Raw genomic sequence first — 20,990 nt, 5'->3', positions numbered from 1 at the left:
CTGAAAATTCATACATATAAATAGATGTGCTTGCATCTTTCTATACATTTTATCTTTGTATGTAACTGTATGAACCTCTGACTATAAACAATGTTTAGAATTATTTTCATACTTTCAAACAATGGGAGTGTTGCATTATTGAAAATTAGACTGGAGCTATGTAACTGACATCTCAATTTCTTGTCCTTTTCCTAGTGCTTGACCTGTAAAACAGAGATCTTCCAGAATGCTGGAGTCCTATGTAACTCCTATTTTGATGAGTTATGTGAATCGCTACATAAAGAACTTGAAGCCTTCAGATCTGCAGTTGTCACTCTGGGGAGGAGACGTTGTGCTCAGTAAACTTGAATTAAAGTTGGATGTACTTGAACAGGTATCTTATGTTTATAGCAGTTACAGTCCATGTCTTTGATTTAAAATAAGTTGTCTGAATTATTTTAGATTGGTCTGCACAGCTAAGTAGTAACTTAGTGCTTGCTGGTTTTCTTCTTATGCAAGTATTTTTTCCCCCCTGCACTTAGTTATTCTTGCTTTAATTTCATGCCATTTGTTTAGCAGTGACTGGTAATTCCTTGCACATTCTGTAAGTTATGGAGTGTGAAGAGAGGCTTTTTTGTGGACATGTTTCTTCTTTCAGTAACTATTGTTTTACAGTAGGAGCATTAATTGAATTGCTTTTCCAGTCATATTTACAAATTACTTTTAGTAACTAAGTTGAAAGGTCACCAAGTAAAGTGGGGTCTCTTTTTAATTATGCATATTAAACCCATTTGTGCCTTGTATTGTTTTCCAACTTCAGATTTCATTATTCCAGTTGTATCTAAACTTGAGTAATTGAGGAATATATTTGATCATCTGGTTTCTTTGGATTAAATCAAAGACACAGTAAAACTTAGCCTTAGAAAAACAAGCTTGACCAAGTAAAACACTAGATACAGAATTTGGAGCCTGCTGTCAATATGCAGGTAAAGCCTTAGCATAGGGATGGTTTCCTTTCATGCTTATCTAGGTTGACAACTCGAGTGTGTGAGACTGATAAAGCTTCTTTCTGTTGTGCATGGAGTAGCTGGGCTCAGCTGGGTGTCTGTGGCCAGATGTAGTCCAAGCAAGTGAAGGTGCTGAGAGAAATGCAGCAAAGAATGGGAAATTTAGTAAATACATCCCTTGAAAGAAGACTAAAATATACAGGGAATGTGTTTTTAATGTTGACTAAAATAAGGTGAGACAAGATAGGGCAAGAATCATTTGGATCTGACAAGAAGCAATTGAATAAATTGCACGTTGGGAGGCTTAGATTAGACTTAAATGAAAATCTCATTTATGTGTCTGATGATGAGGCATTGAAATAGGCTGGGGTGACTGCGTGTCTCTGTTAAAAAAGGGAACACCTTTTAAAATGTGAAAAATATACATATGGTTAATTAAGAATCTCTGCACCTGTTTTGCAAGAAGAGACACTCTTACAAGAGATCTTGCTCTTGTTTTCTGTGCTTTTTAAAGAACCTTACTTGTGTTCCTTCAAGTGCTTCATAGCCTCTGTATTTTCTCTCAAGTCTATTACTGGGTACATACAAGTACAATAAAAGTCTATTACTTGTCCACAGAGCTGATTTTCTGTAGGATGTGTTCCCCCGTGAGCCTTTTGAAATGTATATGTACAAAGAAGGGTTCATCAGAAAGGATTTCTGGAGGTCATCTAGTCCAACCTGTTTTGAGCAGGGCTGTTGCCAGCATTATGTCAGACGTGATGTGTTTTTCTTCAACTGGGTCTTGAACTCTGTCTTGTGAGAAGCTCCTCTCTGAGTAAACTGTTTCAGTGCTCTGCTGTATGGAGAGAAAGCTTGTCCTAATAACAAATGACTTGGGATGGATATATCAAACTTGCTATCAAACTTATTACCTGTCACTATGAGAATTTTCCTGCTTTCATTGGTGGTGTTCCCTTTCCAATAGTTGCAGTTTGCTTGTAGGTGATCCCTTGCTTCATCTTTGTCTGCCTATGAACTAGCTTCCTAAATATCCAGCTCAACCTGATAATGTTATGGCTCTTGTGGCAAATACTGCCATATGTACCCATGGTCATTTGGGTATAGTCATGGGAATGTGAATATGTGATGGATGCAAAATTTAGCTCAGATTCATTGTTTTTGTTATTTGGCTGGGTGCTTGTAAAATGTCACTATCTTCATTTGCCTCTTACTATTCTTTGGAACTTGTCTGGACCCACAGATGAGAGTGGGTCCAGTGGGTATTTAGAGTGTCTTCCTCTTTTGTGGAGGGGATGCTGTTTATTATGCTGTTTATTTCTGCTCAGCAAAACTCTTCAAGTAAGCATGATATGGTAATGCAAAGTATCCAAGCCATTGCAGCTGTCAGGAGCTCCCTTGAAAAGCTGGTCTCTAAAAATGACCAGTCTTTATCATTTTAGTTGGGTTCTCTCCCTGGATGGATTCATGATACCCAAAGCTAGTTCCCTTGACTGCTCTGCTCTGTTCTGTCCTGGGTTACAATGCCCAGCCTGGTTCCCTGCTCTTTATCTGACATGAACACAGGTTTAATTTCACACTTCAGGTTCTTGGATACAAATCCATCTATCCTAGATGTATTTGTCTAGAGCCTTAATCATTTTCAGAGAATTCCATCTTCTGTGGAGTTATACATGGTTTTTTGGAGTGTTAGCATTGGTGCCAAACTACCTGGACAAAGCACTTTATAACAGATTTGGTAACAAGTGTGTACTTCCTGCTCCATATACTTCAGCTGATGTTAGTGTTCCCGTGTCATGTTGTGCTATTCTGAGCCACCCAACAGAATCCCAAAGGACAGATAAGAGCAAAGCATAAACTGCTGTTTGTCTCATAGAATGTTATAGAATATTTTAATTTCTTTTTGTGACCAAGTTGGAGCTAATACCTCTTGAGATCAGATGAATTACAGTTGTTGACAGAAAATTTACCAAATGTGAAGAGGATACTCCAGTATCTGAAAATACTTTACCTGTCTTTTACATATGTTTACAAAGCATAAACTGCTGTTAGTCTTATAGATATTAAAGATTATTTTAATTTCTTTTTGTGACCAAGTTGGAGCCAATACCTCTTGAGCTCAGATGAATTACAGTTGTTGACAGAAAATTTACCAAATGTGAAGAGAATACTCCAGTATCTGAAAATACTTTACCTGTCTTTTACATATGTTTATGTAAGATTTATGCTTTCATTAAACTAAGCTGAATGCCTTTGTAATAACTCTTACGGTCTGTCCTTCACTCTGTCCCCCTTTTTTTGTACAAACCAGTTCTGTAGTGGAAGTCAAGTACTAGTTTGTACTCAGCTTGAATCTTCCAGGTACAGTGTAGCTTTTGTATATAATTGTGTCGCTCTCTGAATAGCCAGTTGATTTTATAGTAATTGTCTTTAGTTGAAAATTAAATCTAATACAATTTTGATTTTTTTCCTATCCTGAATGATTCAATTACTAGAAGACTAAACATTCCAAGAAATTTTCCATCTGTACATAATATGCATACTGTACAAAAACTACTTCAAGAAAGTAATTTGTAATAAAATTTTGAAACAAATACTTTAAATATCATTTTTTGGAAAAGCGTTTTAAGCATTTTTGTCAAGTTTTGTGTGAAGTCCCTGTAGTACCAGAGGTAACAGAACTACCTCTGAACTTGTAGAGGTAGGTAAGTAGGTTGTGTGTAGTGTATCTGTTGACACAGTGGTGCCAAAAAGATGACATACATCATGATTCTTCTTGCTGCTTGTGTATATGCCCATAATTAGTTTTTAGCTGTTTTGCAAATGCAGAAGGGAAGGATTAAGTAGTCTTTGAAAGACAAAGGATACCTTGATCTAAAAAGAATTTGTATAGAAAGAAACATGAAAAATTCTAATGTACTTAAAATAGTTTTTGGGAATAGTCAAGGGGAACATTGAAATATCCTTATTTTAAGTGTCTTTTATATGTCACTGGTTACTTGTGAAATACAGCCTTGACTGTGAAGAAAAGGTATTTGAGTTAACACTGATGTGGAGAACGAGTACTTGCCTATCATCCCAACTTTTAGAACAGTCTTGTGTTTTAGAGCAAGGGGAGAGTTTAGGCAAAGGGGAATTATGATCATCTAGTCTGCAGTCTTACATGTTAGTCAGTTATTTATGGGTCAAGCCCAGAAGTTTGGTTTTAGTGATATATATTTTTCTGTGAAGGATTTATATGATTAAATGGAAAATCTAAAATGCAGCGTTTTATCAGTTGTGGGTCTAGAAGAAATATTAAGAATTTCAAGCAGTACTTAATGAAAGGAGAAAGATTGCATAGGAAACAGGGAGGAATAAAAATGTTCTGTGTTATGTTGTGTTATGAACATGTTGCTTAATTTGGCACATATTTGTATTGTCTACTGAAGAGTACAACAAAGAGTTCTCTACATTGCTTTGTTCTAATTGCCCTGGCTGTAACCAGGACAATGGGTTTCCTTACTGACAGATAACATTTGTATCTAAATTTCTTTTGAAAGAGAACTACCTTCTAAATATGTTGTGCATTTTCTTTTATCACCTTTATTTTGAAATAATTCCTACTTCTGTTTCTTTCAATATCTTGTGGTTAACTAGACAAAAGGGAGAATGTTAAATCCACCCAGCAAATAGTGGAAAAGCAGCTATTCTAGAATGCCTTTTGAAGTAAAGACAAGCCAGGATCTAAACAGACATTGTGGTATTGATGAATGACAAAAACTTACACATTGACAAGTCCAGAATGGGACTTTATTTCTATTACTGTTAACAGTGGTAGTTTGCTGCCTTGATCTCTGAAAGCATTGTCTCTTATGTTGTAATGTCTTTTTAGATTGTATGTTTTTTATAATTTATTTCTGTGCCACACTTCATGTGTTTCCCCAATTCCCCTCTGCCCCCCAAAAAAAAGCTCTGGGACAAAAGATACTACTTAAGTTATTGTATGATTAATCATATAGCAAGATCTGTAGCTAAACAGCCCAATATTTGCTTTTCAGTGTCTTAACTAAACTAAAACTGTCTGGATGACAATTTTATTTGTGTTGCTTGTGGGCCTAGGGCTGAATTTTTAGGAGAGGCTTTTGGCTAAAATCCTGAAGTATAGTAGTGAATGAGATGAAGAAAAAACACTTTGTAAAAACAATAATTTTCTTTGAACTTTTAATGAGAAAGTCTGAAACTGTCATCTCTTAGAAGGGGGACTTGAAATTAGTTGTGACTTTGTGTAAGCATGGCTGAAGAAGGAGTTGAGTTTTTGTAGTATGAGATGGGTGTGGTTTTTTATACTTCATTAATCAGTACTCATTAAGGCCCAAAAACTAATTTACAAACTGAAGGCTGTACTTGGCAAAAAAATAGAGCTATTATTTTGTGTAATTTCCTCCTCAGAAGATTTTGTCGGCAGTTAATACACAATACCCTTAGCTCCTGGATACAGGATAAACTTTTTGATTGTACCAGGAGAAAGGTTAGGAGGTATCAGCTGCAGAGTGAGGGAAAGTGTTCCCTAAAATTGCTTCTCTTAGCAGCTGTTGTTGCTGTGATGGTGTAGGTATTGCTAAAAATAGTTGACTTGCTTCTAGTCATCCTGAGGACTCTCAAGATGTAAACCTGTTACAAGTGTAAACGGTGATGATTTCAACTCTGAACTTAGGAGATGTTAACTGTGTAAGAAAATAAAACTTTTTAGGGGGCTTTCAAAACATAAAACTAGGATTTTATTATATATTAATTATTCATAATTTTATCACTGATAAACATATTTATTTCAATATATTTAGGCAAAAAATTACATTAGCTAGCTTCATAGAAATATTGTATAGGCATACTTTAAGGCTTTATAGTATATATCAAATATTAAATGCAAAATGCCCTTGTCCCCAAATTTTATTCATATAGAAGTTCTGTACAGCAAGGATAGGTCTAGGGTCAAGCAGTGCAGGAAAGGAGGCTTTCTGTATCCACTGGTAGATATTTGTTTGATATTCCCTAACAACTTACCTGCTTGATTTCTGAGTTTCATGGACCTTCTCTGAGTAACATCTGTTCATTGATAGGAATTCTGTGTTGAATGAGATGCATGCATGTACCTAACCTGAGCAAGGGGCAAATGTGCTTAAGCCCTGGCTTGTCTGGGTAATTCTGGAGTCCTGAAGGGTTTGTGTTCATGAATTTACCAGAATACAGTTAAGAACCTGTGTGTGCCGGTCAGCAGCAGGCTCAGCAGGAGCCAGCAATGCACCCTGGCAGCCCAGAGCACAAACCCCTTCCTGGGGTGCATCAAACTCAGCATCCCCAGCTGGTGACAGAGGTGACTGCCCTGCTGTACAGCCTTGGTGCAGCCTCTCCTTGAGCTCTGTGTGCTGCTCTGGGCCCCACAGCTGAAGAATGAGGGTGAAGGATGAGAATGTGCCCAGAGGAGGGCAACAAAGGTGGTGAAAGGGCTGGAGGCAATGTCCTGTTTGAAGGGACTGAGGACTTTGGGCTTGTTTCATTTGGAGAAAAGGAGGCTGAGGGGTGACCTCACAGCTCTCTACAGCTTCCTGAGGAGGGGACATGGAGGGGGAGATGCTGAGCTCTTCCCCCTGGTATTTGGGGATAGGACATGTAGGAATGGTTCAGAGCTGTACCACAGGAGGCTTAGACTGGACATCAGGATGCATTTCCTTACAGAGAGGGTGCTCAAACACTGGAACAGGCTTCCTGCAAGAGGTTGATGCCCCAAGCCTGTCACTGTGTAAGAGGCATTTGGAGAGTGCCCTTAATAACATATTTTGACTTCTAGTCAGCTCTGAATTGGTCAGGCAGTTGGACCATATGGTCATTGTAGGTAGCCCAGAAGTGCTTCCCTGTATCTAGCAGACTTAGATTCACTTATTTCTCTCCTGAGAATATACTGCACTTGTAGTTCCCAGCATCTAAGATGATGATGAAAATACCCGGCTATAAGCAACTAGTAGTGAAGATGTGTTGTTTTTTCTTCATTAAAACTTGATAGTAAAAAATATCAGAATGTGAGATTTTAGAAAAGTGAAAAGATGAAGCATCCCTGAAACTTGAGTATTAGAATACTTAGTGTCGAGTATGCTGACTTAAAATTCAAACATATCAAATATTGCTTCTTTACAGTAAACAATTGTTTTCTTTTTTCTAATCTTGATTGCTAGTCCTGGAACCAGCCCTCTAGCCTGACCCTTCTGTTGGTTGTGTTGAACTAATTTTTTGCAGAACACCTGAAGCTACTGGGAAATTGCAACACTTTGTACGCTTTGTATTGAATGTACTCACCAATTTACTTAGTTGAGTACCTTTAATCTAAAAACTTTGGCACCTTCTTTCCTGCTGAATTGCTGCAAGCAGCAGCTGGTTCCCTGAGGCTGTCCTGCAGAGTTGTGATTTGTGTTGGGTGGAGTGCCCAGGCATTTGTTAGAAGCTCTGGACTGACTTGCACAAGTTTTTAAACCAGTGAGACAGCAACATTAGACCTTGCTGTGTAGGAGTCTGGTTTTGCCAATGAAAAGTTTAATAACTTTGTATTTACTAAGTAGTTTGATGTGAAAGGGGCAACAATGGGCCAGTCTTAAGAGAACTGAGCTCTTAAAACTCTTAAGCACTAAAATATTTCAAAAGAAATTGCCTTACTGTGGCATTGTCAATATTTAATTTCAAATTTGTACTCTTCACAGAGTTGAAGAGTACATATGGTTGCATATCAATTTAAGTATTTACCTTCACTCTGTCTGTTTCTACTTGTACCTTGAATAGTGAAACAGTTTGCAGTAGCTTCATGTGAGGGAGAGGTGGTTTTAAGCTATCTTTTATTATCAAGGACATGGTGACCCAGATGTCTCCTTTGAACAGACTAATTGTGACATAATCCTGTGAGTGATTATAAAGGCAAATGCCAAGTCCTGTGGCACACTGCTGATTGGGGAGGGAGACTTGACTTGTGCTAGAACATTACTATTTTGAGTTACAAATGTGTCTGGAATTTTGATATCTTTCAGTAGTTAATTCTACATTCTTTGTTGTTGTTAGGAGCTGAAACTGCCATTTACTTTTTTAAGCGGGCATATTCATGAGCTTCGGATTCATGTGCCATGGACGAAACTGGGATCAGAACCAGTTGTCATCACTATCAATACAATGGAATGCATCTTGAAGTTAAAGGATGGGGCTCAGGTAAGAAATGTCATGAATGCTTTTCCAATATTGTGTGGTTCATGAGAATAAGAGTTTCTGTAGCCCACTTTCTTGAAGCTCTTCTGAAGAATCTGGCATGTGAAGTTGTGATCCCTTTTATTTTCTGAGGCTAATATTTTTCTTCTTGTCATGGCTAATATCTTCCTTCATATTTGTTTTTAAACTCTTTATTAGCTGTAGCTGTGTTCTTGCAGATATGAAAGCAGGTTAATAGTGCTCTGTCAGGTTTTTCCTATGACTAGAGAAGAAATGGATTTCAAGAGCAGTATAGCGTCCTGTGTTCTTCCAGCTTCTGTGACCCAAGCAGCAGTGCTGGTTGCTTGAGTCAGCTCTATGTGGCACAAATCAGCATTGGGTATTTTTCAAAAGTTCTGTTGCTATTATTGAAGAAATGCTTTGAAGATCCTGGAGTCTAAGTAATTTTTACCTTTAGAAATTATACTGCTTGCTTGAGTATATTTGGAAGACTTCTTGTATGTAAGGGTCTTCAGGGAGTTTTTTTTAGTTGCTCAGAATAATTTGTGCATTAGGCTGTTTTTACAGGCTCAGGTAAGGTTTCCTTCTGACATAATGAAGCTGAAATATGCAGTGCCTCAATTTTTGTCATATGTCTAACTTAGTTAACCAAAAGTACTTGGTTATGTTAATGTTGAACTTGTGGGTTTTTTTTTAATCAGCATGGTACTTTAATTCTAGAGAGGCTTACAAGTTTGTTTGGCTTGTTAGTTTTCTAAAAGCCTTGTTAACATTTTAATTTACTTTAATTCTAGAGAGGCTTACAAGTTTGTTTGGCTTGTTAGTTTTCTAAAAGCCTTGTTAACATTTTAATTTCAACAGTGCTTCACTTATATTAAGGATCATGCAAATGAAAATTTCAGTTTGTGAAAAAACTCAAGTGTTTGGTAGGGTGCATGATGAGCTGTTAACATTTAATGTCAATAACTAGGTACAAGGCAGCAAGAACATTGGAAAACACTTTCCTGTTGTTTGATATTTCTTGATAAGTCCTTTTACAGTTACAGAACTAAGAGGCTTTTTTGCTGGACTAGAAATCTCTAGTCCTAGCCACCCACAGAGGACATGCTTGAATTCTGTAGTTACACGTAATCTGTGTGCCTGTGTGGATGTGCATATATGCACACAACCAGCCAAATATTAAGTACTTTTCCAATGTTAAGGTAAGCTTTTGAGACCAGATGTTCCATGAGAAGTGTGTTTTTGGGAGCAGCAAATTGCAACTAATTATGAATTGCAGAAAAAGATTTGTAGCCCATGACTTTGTGCAGCCCAGAACTAATATTTGATATTGGACCTTGCAGATGGCTACTGCTGAAAGGATCAGATTTCCTTCTTGCATGGTATTTGAAACTTAAATTTTGTGGTGCATACATCAAAAGGTCAAGTGTCATGAATGTAAAGCACTCTCAAAACAAGTATTTGTTACAGATGTTTAAGATTCAGAGGCAAGAAAAGAGTTTTGAAAATTGCAACTGACATTTGAACAAATTATTCATTGGTATGTATGCTCAGGAGGGTAAAATTTGGGTCTGTGCCATAGAAGGATTATCTTTGATGAACAAGAATGTAGATGAAAACACTTTTATGCTGTTTTCTGAGGATATGGTTTAAAAAGTTGACAAGTTGAATTTTATTTTTTGAATTACTATTTGAAAGTGTTCAAAGTATGGCAGTGTACTTGGCTAAAAACAATTGTCATAAAAGTTTTTGTAACCAGTGAATAAAAATATGAATGAAATTAAATATTTCTGTGGAAAATGGTAGTAAAATTAACTTTTAGTGAGTTTAGCTCCAGTTGGAACTGTTCTTCCAGGAACTTCATGTCAGTGAAGAGCATAATTAGCAAGAAAGCTTAGCTTAGTTCTCAAATTGATTGGCTTGACCCTGTACTTCCTTCCTCAGGTGAGACCTCTAATGAGCACAGGGATAATTTCACCTGAGCAAAAAATAATGTTCTTGACCTCAGCTGAGCGAGATGTGTTTTCTTTGGAAAGGTGCTATTTCAAACAATGTTTCTGTTGAAGCTATATGAAGGCTAAAATACATGGCATTGTTTGAAGCTATTATCCAGTGACCCTACAGATTTTGTAAAAAGAAAGAGGGATTTGCTTACATCTTTGAGGAGTATCAGTTCCCTGGGGTGCTTTTGTATATATATGTTTCACTGTGATGCTGTGTCATTGTTAGTTCAGCTTCAGTATTAGTTTAGTTAGGTTTTTTTGTTGTTCATGCTTATTGCAGCATCTCCTCAGCTAAGTTTGGATTATACAGTAATGGCTCAACTTCTAGTTTTATGCAAAAATTCTTTTTCTAAGCAGAACTGTTGTGTGAGTGATAAGGTCATTTAATGATGTACAAAATCCAGAATTCTGTAGAATTAGGGGTATTTACATTTTGAAGGTCTTTGCTTTTCCCCTTTTTCTGTGCTTTGTTTCCTTGTTCATCTTTCCTACACCTGGTACTACCACTTCTAATACCCAAGTGTTAAATGTGGATACCTTACAAGAAAATTAAACTGAAGTGCATCAACTTTACAGTGAGTAAAGGGGTGTTCTATTGAACATGCTTTGTATGTGTGCTTTTGGTTATGACTTTGGTTAGTGTCAGTACTTGAAATAGAATTTGGCTGTGAGGTGTTTCACATTGCTCTTTGATGTCTGTCAGTCTAATGCAGCTCTGCCTGGCTTTTTTTTTTTTTTTTTTTTGCTCCTGTACTAATCTTCTGCAACACTGAGTTTTAAATATGAACATTTATAATGTTCTCAAATATGTTGGTATGATTTTTAAATCTGTTCTTAAACACTTTAATGTGGTTCTGAAGTTTGCTTGACTTGTATTTAAGTTGTAGTAATTGCCTATCCTGACTCTGTTCTTCATGACTGCTATATTTTGTTTTAGAAAGTGGCTAAACTTGCAGTATTTTATGTTCTTCTCATTACCTATCTCTATATATTAAATCTCTGGGCTTCATATAGAATTGAAACCAATTTTAAAATCTGTGTTGATAGCTGCTTTTCCTATGAAAGGTTTTCTCCCTTTGTCCTGTTGGTCTGTTCTTAACTTTTTTCTCATTTACATATTCTTTTTTTTTTCAATATAATTGAAATTCTTTGCTCTTTTCTCTTCCCCTCTCAGTGCTAAGATATCTCCATGCCAAACCAGAGGCTTTAAATTCAGGTAGTGCAAATTGGGAAGGACAAGCCTGTAAGCCCATGTCTGTTTTCTTCACCTTCCTGCCATTATAACTAACCATGAGATTATTCTTCATGTTCCACCTTGAATTTTGTGGTTTTTTTTTTTTGTCTTGGAACTGATGCAAATGAGGAGATCAAGGAGAAATGTGTTATTTGTATTACTGCTTCACATTTGAGAACTTGCCTTTGAGCAGAACACAGTGCACCAGAAATATGCTGATGTGTATGAAGGTTCCCTGTACTCCAAGGGTAATTAATTATGGAACTGGGGAAGTCTGTTAGGTTGAAGCACTTAGAGGCACACAGGGAAGCCAAGCATTTTGGATCAGCGTACGGACAATTGAGCACTGCTCCTTTCATGAGGCATTACAAAGAAAGTTGTGAAGGAATAGGATAACTCTGTGGAGGCAGTGGAGAACAGCCCACAAGCATGACTGTCAGAATACCTGACACATTCTTACCTGACAGCTGGTTGAGACTGCCACCAAAGAATGCTGGAAGCAGAAATTGGTCTTGACTGGGAAATGACCAGGAGATGGGAGATAAGGTGCCTTGACAGATTATGAAGGACTTTGAAGGTAAAGACAGAAGGCTTGTGTTTGATGAGGCTTTAGTTATATGAAGTCTGCTTAGGTGGTAAAGCTTGCTCCAGATCTGAAGCAGTGCTCTAGTGTTTTTTTTCTCACCTGGGTTGTAGTAGCTCAGTTGAATGTGGCTGTATGGACAAGCAGTGCTGTCTTTTTCCATTTGAGTCTGCAAGTCTGGTGTTGTGTGACAGCAGAAATATGGTAAGACTTGAAGTCAAGAAGACTTAACTAACAGTCTTTAGTGGCTCACCTTTATGCTTTTATTTGCTCATGGGGAAGCTTGAGGTCTTTATTTTTTAAATGAATTTCATTTGGTACTTCCTTTCATAGTAGTATATTTAGTTCAGTAAATCTGATACTGAGTTTTAAGCAAAATTTAAGGTGAAGATTATATCAAGAATTGCTCTATAGGAAGCAAACTATAGTGTTGAAGCAAACTAAAGTGTTGAATCTTATCAAGTTAATGATGAATATGAAATTCTAATTAAGCAGCCAGTTCATGATGCTCTTATTTGTGTTTTAATAGAGTAATAGCAGAAAAAGAGGATTTTGTTTCTGTGTGTGCATGCATACATGCATGCATATGTAGTGTATATATGAATAACAAGAAAAATTTTTCATATTAGTTTGAAATAAAACAAATTGCTTTGTGCAAATCAGACTGTAATTTAGTGTTTTCCAAAGGTTCAGGAAGGTTTGGCAGAGTCTTTTGTTGCGTTTTGTGCATTTTCTGTCAAGAGCTCCTGTCTGAAGAGTTCTTATGTTTTCTATAAATTATTCTATGTGAACAAAAGCGTTTTAGGTAGGAGGTTCTCTTTCAAGGATATATCCATTTAAGGGATAAATGTCACAAATGTCTTGGAAAAACACTTAATAAACTTATTCTTTGAATAGAGGAAGTAGTAAAGGGAAGCTAAAAAAGGTGCTAAAAAGGCTTTGCAGCATTTGGTTCAGACACTTTGTTGTCTTTCTCCAGTGATTTCAAATGAGAGGCTGAGGAGGAGATGAGCAGCTTTGCTTAAAGCTGGATAGTCACATGTACTAGCTGGGTATGCAAGAGTGACCATGTAATTTACCTATTTTTTTTCCTGCTAACCACTTTAATAGACTTTAAAAGCAAAACATCTGATGCTTGAGATTGCAGTAATTATGCTTATGTAAGAAAAAAATTGCCTTTGTGAATTTCTACAAAGACTTCTGCAGGCATATTTCTTAATACTTCAGCTGCAGGAGTCCTGCCACTGCCCTTGTGTTGCTTCAGTCTGAATACCTGTCTTGTTTACCTGAATGCCTATTAAGGCATACACATATAATGTGTTCCTAATTTTGGACAGTTTTCACGTGAATTTGCCACTGTATTTCTATTTTAGTCCTTTTCAGGGCTAAATAATGGTGATTTCAGATGTCTGAAACTGATTACTGTGAAAGGTATGAGAGATCCTGCTTGATTCCTTCTGTGCTTATTCCTGGCTCCTAGGACATCTTTCAGTGTTGGTGTGCTGCCTACAGGCAAAGGTAGTGTGGCACCTCTGACCTAATCCTATTGCTTACTCTGGGGGAATGAACCTTGCTTTTTGGTGTTAGTCTTGCTTTTAAATGTTTCTGGCAAAGAACAAGACTTGCAAACACTCTGCCTTCTGGCTTGTGCAACCCTGGATGACATCTTCAACTAACTCCTGAGAACACCCCCAGAGACAGAAAGAGCAGTTGTAAATATAGTTGGGACTGTATTCTTGCAAAGAGCTCTGATTTTGAATGCAGTTCTTGTCAAGAAAATCTTTTGATGTTGTCAAAACTGTTAAGAGTCTTGATCTTGATCTTAAAGACCCTTTCCAACCTAAATGATTCTATGATTCTAAAATCAGGTTGGTCAATAGGTATTAAGACCGTATAACATCAGTGTTTCTCAATAGCTTTTTTTGTTCAGATGAATGCACTTTGCATGCTGTGAAGAGACAGCCAGGTGAGGATATGGCCCTGTGTTGGTATAGGTGTTGCAACTTAAGGAAGCTGCCAGGAGCTGTGTGTAGTTACAGTTTTCCTTCAGTTCTGTAGCAGCAGTTTTACTAATAATATCAGGATAAGGTAATGAAAAGTAAACCTTAAAAATACCTTGCCCTATCACTCCCATCTGCCCTGGCTTTACTCTATTCCTGATCCTCTCCCTCCTCTTGCCAGTGGCACACAGGGCAGTGAATGGGGTTGTGGTTAGTTTATCACACTGCTGCCACTTGCTCAGAAGTGGAAGGACGTCTCCCCGTCCCCCAGAGAGGGGTCCCTCCCACAAGGGACAGTTCTCCACAAACCTCTCCAATGTGAGTCCTTCCCATGGGCTGCAGTTCTTCATGAACTTGCCTAAGCTATCTCTTTCTAAAGTGATGATTTTCTTTGGTTTGCAAAAGATGATTGAAAGACAGCCCTCACAATAAATAAAGCTGCAGGTTCCCTAGCTGCCTTGCTCTAATTCATAGTGCTTCAATCATTTTGTATACTCATACAGTTGGTTTGTCTTAGGCATATGGACTAGGCGTCTTGTCATCTATCCCAAGTTTACTTTTTGCTTTTCTAAAATTTAGGTATTTACAATTAAGAATTGTTCGGGGGTTTTTATTACTATTTGGGTATATTGGCTTAGACTGGCACTTTGCCTTTTTAAGATGTCAGTTGTGTGTAGGGAAACATGCCCTTGCCAAAAAGGAAATAACACTTTTCAGGTTTTTAACAACTTACTGCCCTCCAAAAAAATCAGTTTAATTGTCCTTTAAATTCAAGAAGGACAGAAATATATTTACTTCCATGTAAATGTGGATTACATGCATTGATGTCTCAATACTTTATACACAGTGTATATGAACTTTCTTGTAACTGCCAAATCAATGCCCCAGGTTAGGGGTCTGATGTCTTTTTTAAATGCTTGTGTGGTGTTGGTGCTATACCTCAATTTATGACCTTTCTATAAGCTTCAGAGACTGCAGCTTCAATTTTCTTCCTTCAGCTGATAAAGTTTGAGGCAGCCAGATTGAAACTTGCATATCCTGCAATCAAGAGAGCTGCTCTGGAGTCCAGTCTGACTTGCTATAGTGTTCCAAGGATATTTAGAAAAGTAGGCACTAAATAATTTGTATCAGATTTATGATGTTGTTAGCTTAGCACAAGATGCTTGTTTGGAGCATGACTTTTGAAGTTTGTTGGTCTTATGTGCAACATGAGTTGGAATTCTGTCCTTCTCAAGTAGCAAGAGGAAAGGATAATGGGTATGGGTGTAATATGTGAAGGAATGCTGAGGCTCCTAAATGGACAAATGGGTTAGGTGAGAAGAGATTAAAGAAATTCGATGGATGTGAAGTCACCCCAAGACAGGAAGGGTAGATTTTTTTGGGGTAGTGCTGGTGATCCTTTAAGCTTTCATATATTCACAGGTAATTCTAAATAGATTGTTTAATCAGGTGAGGGTAGCATGCTTACATGGAGAATTCTACTTGTTTGCCTTGGAACACCTGAATAGCTGAGAAATGTCTCACTTATTTTGGTGGAGCAGTTGGAGTAGTTTTCCATGTATGTATATTTTTTTGGGAATCCTGCATAGGGCTGAATTTATTGAATCAGTCATAATATTTCAGACCTAGTAGTTCAATACACTATTATTTTCTCCTATGCTTTGAAGAAAATATTTTCTGAGCAGATTACTAAAACAGAATTATTGCATGGGTTTGTTCTAAAATAGATATTGGTATGAGGCTTGCTGTTTTATGGATCACCTTGTATTTCAGCAGAAATCAGTGCTTTATGTGACATGATTTGGATTTGTACTTTTTAAAAGCCTTGTTCTTTTGGGCAGACACTCTTAAATTAATCTGTGGTTCTCACTGCTTTATTTTTTATAATTTCCCTTTTTTTTTTTTTTTCTTAGCCCGTCTTTACTGTGGTTGGGTTTTTAAAAATACTTAAACTGTGGGCACCAACTTCCTAGCTAGGTTCCTCCTTCCTACTTAGAATTCCAGTTTAACTATAATTGTGCTTTGATTCTTGGCTGTAGAAGTTGATTCGTCTTCTTTCTGGAATCTCTTCATTCATCCACGTGTTGTCTAAGTGTGTGCTTGTCTGATCAGTCTCATTCCACTAAATTATAAATTGAGTAACTTTCAGCTGACCTCCTGATCTTTCTGAACTATAGCTAGTGCTGTATTTTTTTTCCAAGAGTTGTGTTTTGGGACTAGAGAGCGTGCAAGACATGGTGTCTATATTGCAATGCTATGTCAATGCACTTGGCAATTTTAACATTGGTAACTCAACATAGAAAGTGAAGCAGTAGAATGGGTTCATTTTCAAAACTGAGTTGTTTGGGAAATAGCATGGTGAGAATTCAAAATCTCAAAATTTAGTTTTAAATCAAAAATGTTTATAAACTTTTTTTTCAACACTGTCTTTGGTGATGGAAAATATTTATTTTCATTTGCTGAAATTTGAAGTGTTATCAGCTTGTTGCACATGGGCTACTGCTTCTGAAAAGAAGAGCTTGATAGCAACATATGAGGCTTTTCCTGGAACTGGAGTGTACTAGATTTAGAGATTTGTTGGCATAGAAGGTGCAAGCTGTGCTTGGGAATGTGTTTTGACTGAAGCATTTCCCCATGTCTTAGTTGTGGAGACTTGTATATTGTTGAACATATTGTTATCAAATAGGGCACAAGTAACAGAAAACCCATTTATAAAACCCTGTCTCCCCTCCCCCTCCTTTTTTATTTTTGCTTCCATTGCATTCTATAAAATTAATTCTAGAATCTGACTGCAACTTGCCACTAAGTCATGCTCCATTAAAAAAAAGAAAAATTGGAAATCAAATTATGTAAGCCAAGAGCTGTTTGATCCCCAGATATGCACGCTTCTCATTATTCATGCACATGAAAACTAATAAACCCATGCCAAATGCCTGTGTTAAAAAATAAGTATTATTGGTTTTAACCTAAAGCAGGTGCATCTCTTCTCAGCATGAGGCATCTTGTTTCTGAGGCTCATCTCTCTACGACTTCTGGCCTGCAATACAATTTCACTCCAGTGAGCTGCCTCTTACATCTTTTCACACTTAAAATCTGCACAATTCCCACTTTGCTTGTGAAGTAGTTCAAATGTTGACAGTTTCAGTAGTGTTGCCTGTGTGGAGGAGACGAGTGTCTCAGAGGAAGCCCATGTTCCTCCTTTTACTTGTTTAAAGCTGTAGCTCCTTATTTTCTACTTAGTAGTTCTAGATTCCTTTGCTTGGGGGATTGTGATGTTACTTAACAAGTGAAAAAGCAGCAACCCCACCCACTTACCTGTTGTACTGCACTGCTGTTGGAGCTCCTTCTGGGGCAAACATTTGTGTGGGTGTGTATATATTTATATATATATATGTGTGTGTGTGTGCATTTGTATTTATGCCTATTAAAGATGCCTTTCCTTCTGACTTGATTTCATTATTGCTTGATGGTAAGAAGGAACAGGACAGGAAATATGGATTGCACTCAGTACATAGGTAAACAGTTTTGCATTGGTTATAATTTCATGTTAATCCAGTTATAGGGCAGTGAGAGCAGGCAAGAGCCATTTTCTGATTGCTTTGTGGGCAGGTACTGTGACACAAACCCAGCTGAATGGTAGTCAGTGTATATTTAACTTGCTTCCCTCAAACAAAACCTTTGTTTTTTTCTGGAGTTCTTTAATAGACCATTGTCGCATGTTCTGTGATCACTAGAAAGCTGCAGACCCCAGACTATTTTATGCTACATAGTACAGCTGTGTTCTGGAAAGTTCAAGAGTGTGTGTGTGTTACAGTTTTTTATACAGCAAATCTCCTGAATATGCTGTGTGGAGAAGAGGGGGTGATACGCAAGAGCTTTCTAGGCTGCAAAGTGAACTTGGAAACTGAATGTCAGGTTGAACTCCTTGCAAAGCACCAGTTAGAAAGTGCATTGTTGAAATGTAAATTATGGTTTTGTTCTGTATCAGCTATGATAGTATGCAGTAATTTTTGGTGGAGTGGCTGTGCTGCTAGGGAATTGAAGGAATTATATACAGGAAGGCAACATTATAGCAGGGAAATGGATGGCAGAATTTAAATATTAGAGCTAATGCAGCATTGACCAATTTAACTTTTATTTTAGAACTATGGCATATGTTGTGGGTCTCAGAGTTGTGGATTTGAATGTGAATGCAATAGAATTGCTTTTAGTGTGACTTAATATGCTATATTTCTGGAAAAAAACCCGAATAGTCAGCAGGTTAGTAGGTAAAAAAACCTACTAATATCACTAGCTAATTTAACAAATGCTAGTGATTTGCATATGCTTATATTTTTCAGATGAGTTTACCTGTGTTAAAATATTTATTGCCTCTGGGCTATGTGTGAGTACAAAGAGCGTTTGTGTGTCTGTGTACAGGAATTTTCTAAGATCTACTTTGAGTGCTCAAGAAGACTTTGTCAAACTGTCACCTTTTGGTACCTCCAGAAGATGACAGGGCTGTTGGCTGTTCAGGTCTTCTGGGTGTTCATTCCTGATACAGGTCCCCCTTGAAGATAATTCTTCAGCTTTGTATGTCATGCTTTTATTGTCACATCAAAATTAGCAGGGAAAATAGCACATCACCTTGCCAGAAGCTTGTGTGTTAATATATAATGATTTTTGAAATATGTGAGTAACCTCAATTCCAACACTTACAATTTTCAAAATAATTACAAGTGTTCTCTTTGTACGTTTATGGGTTGGGAGTTTATCCATGGAGACAGAAAGGAGGGTGATACAAGAGTTCATCTATTTGAGGAACTGTACTGCAGGATAGTCCTGGAGAGGAAGCTAACTGAATTGGTCTGTGCTAGCCAGACAGAAGATCTGCTCCTCTCTGCCACAGTCCCTTTACTTCCCCTTGGTGTGTACCACGCATTTGGAGAGCAGAAGCTGGCATATCACTGATGAGTCTGAATTTGCATCTGCTGTTAGCTCAGGGTTTAAACCTACACTAGCTGCTTTGAAAACAAGGTTGCTACAGGATGTCTTCACTGTTCATGGTGGTGCACCAGGTAGAAAGGGTGTTTGGTTTCTTCTTTGCTGTGGTTAATTCAGTAAATTGGTATTTGGGAGTGATCTCATGGGATGTACTCCTGAATCTTGGAAAGGAACCCACTTGCACAGGAAGAGAGAGTCACAGTAATTTCTGCAATGTTAGAGTTGAAACTCAGATACCACAGCATTGCTGATGTTTGTTCCATAAAATAGCTTTACTAAGACAGATAAAAGTACTAACATGTGAATGGTGTATTTGTCTTTATTAAGTACAGATGACCTGTTCTGATGTGTTGAAACAGTTGTATAAAGTAGAAAGATTAAGAGTAATCCCTGTCCATTTACTGATCTTTACTCAATTTTTTCCCTGACCTACTTAGAGCAAGGAAATGTAATGCCAATAGTCAGTGTCTTTGTTCCCAGGTACAGAGAGAAAGGATTTATATATCATCTTTGGCATAATTCCTAGAAGTTTAGGATCATATTCTGATTCCGCTTTCCCGGTATAGGTCTGGATTACTTCAGTTGATTTACTTTGGAGTAATTCCAGATTTGTCCCAATCCAGCTGACTTCAAATCAGGACCCTACAATCCAGCTTTGTTTCATGTAGTTGGGTGAAGAGTTTGGATTTGTGTGGTTTAATGGGGAATGAGGTGAGGTAATGCATGTAAAAAATATTTCCTTGGAGAGGAAGTAGTTTTTCCTCATTTGTTGATAGATTAAAGCATAGATAAATTTGTTGGAATGTGTTTTAGCTCCTCATTATGGCAGAACCTACTATTTGAGAACGGGCACGATTACAGATTTTGTAGTGGAAAAATCCTGCAATTTGTTCACCTTTGGTAAAAGGATCTTAGAATTCCAAAAGACAAAATACTCTTAATTCCTTCAGTGCAAAGCATACTCTGGAATTATAGCTTGTTCTTTTTGGAAGGAGTAGTATTTTCTCTAAAAGCTTATCACTGAATTATAAATTCTTAGATACAGCTTAAGCAAAAGAATTTCGCTTTTCTCACCTATGGCTTGTCACTTACTTTGAGATACCTGCACTTGAAGAGTGGTTCCTGCTAAGTAATTTTGATGTGCAACTGATGTAGATTGTGTTTTATTGTGAAAACTTATGGATTAAAATAAATTCAATTCTGGTGAGCTTCATGTCTTCCAAAATAATGGATTAATTTTCAGATTTAAATGTATGCTTTCTCTTCTAAGGAAAAATCATTGTCTTTGCCTCTTTATGGGCCATAGAACCTGAGGGAAATTGCACTGTGTTACTGGCAATACTCTGGACCATCCAACTGTTAGAAAAGTGTGAACTTCAAATGTAAATATTTTTTGCTTTGCCTCTGGGGAAAATTGAACAAACTTGATTCCTCTATTGAGAAATATGATTTTTTTTTCTTCCCTCTCCTCTGGCATGTTTGTTTAATGGTTCTGCCACTGACTTGCTAAGAAACTGTGTTCTGAGGCCCTCACCTTGGCTTCAGGAGATCCACTTGGCTTCCTTTACACGTGCAAAGGTCTACAGAGAATGCTATGAGGTTATCCTTAATTTTCAGTAAAGTCCTTAGGTATTGCACCTAATTGGAGGATGAACAATGCAAAGCTGCTTTTCCTTTTTTATTTTATATGTGTAATCATTAATCTGAAAGATTTTGTCACGTAAACTGAGTTATTAGATTTGCAAGTAATTTCAGTTAAAGCTGAAAATGTCTTTTAGTTTTATTAGATTTCAAAGCCTGTTAGACCTGTTAACCTCTCAGCATTATTCAATATTTCAAATTAGTTTAAGGTTTCCAGAAACTAATCAACAGCAGCAGTAATATGTGATTACTTAGAACTCAACCTGAAGATCATTGGTCCTGGTATTCTAAAGTGTGCTGGTAAATGTGGGACTACTTTTCAAAGAACTGCAGTGGTTT

At 37.3% G+C, this 20,990-nt stretch overlaps 1 protein-coding gene across 1 annotated transcript in view; it reads left to right on the top strand.

Moving 5' to 3' along the window:
* VPS13B (vacuolar protein sorting 13 homolog B) overlaps positions 1 to 20,990 on the top strand; it is a 433,772-nt gene that overhangs the window by 659 nt on the left and 412,123 nt on the right. The window contains exons 2-3 of the mRNA XM_036379056.2: positions 196 to 373; positions 8,067 to 8,210. Of these exons, the coding sequence (XP_036234949.1) occupies positions 227 to 373; positions 8,067 to 8,210 (291 nt within the window). The 5' untranslated portion in view covers positions 196 to 226. The remainder of the gene's footprint in view (positions 1 to 195; positions 374 to 8,066; positions 8,211 to 20,990) is intronic.

The sequence above is a fragment of the Molothrus ater genome, chromosome 1 (genome assembly GCF_012460135.2).
Source record: "Molothrus ater isolate BHLD 08-10-18 breed brown headed cowbird chromosome 1, BPBGC_Mater_1.1, whole genome shotgun sequence".
In the NCBI taxonomy this organism is placed as follows: domain Eukaryota; kingdom Metazoa; phylum Chordata; class Aves; order Passeriformes; family Icteridae; genus Molothrus; species Molothrus ater.
Note: the sequence above shows the minus strand (reverse complement) of the source record. Positions and strands in the feature narration are given on the sequence as shown.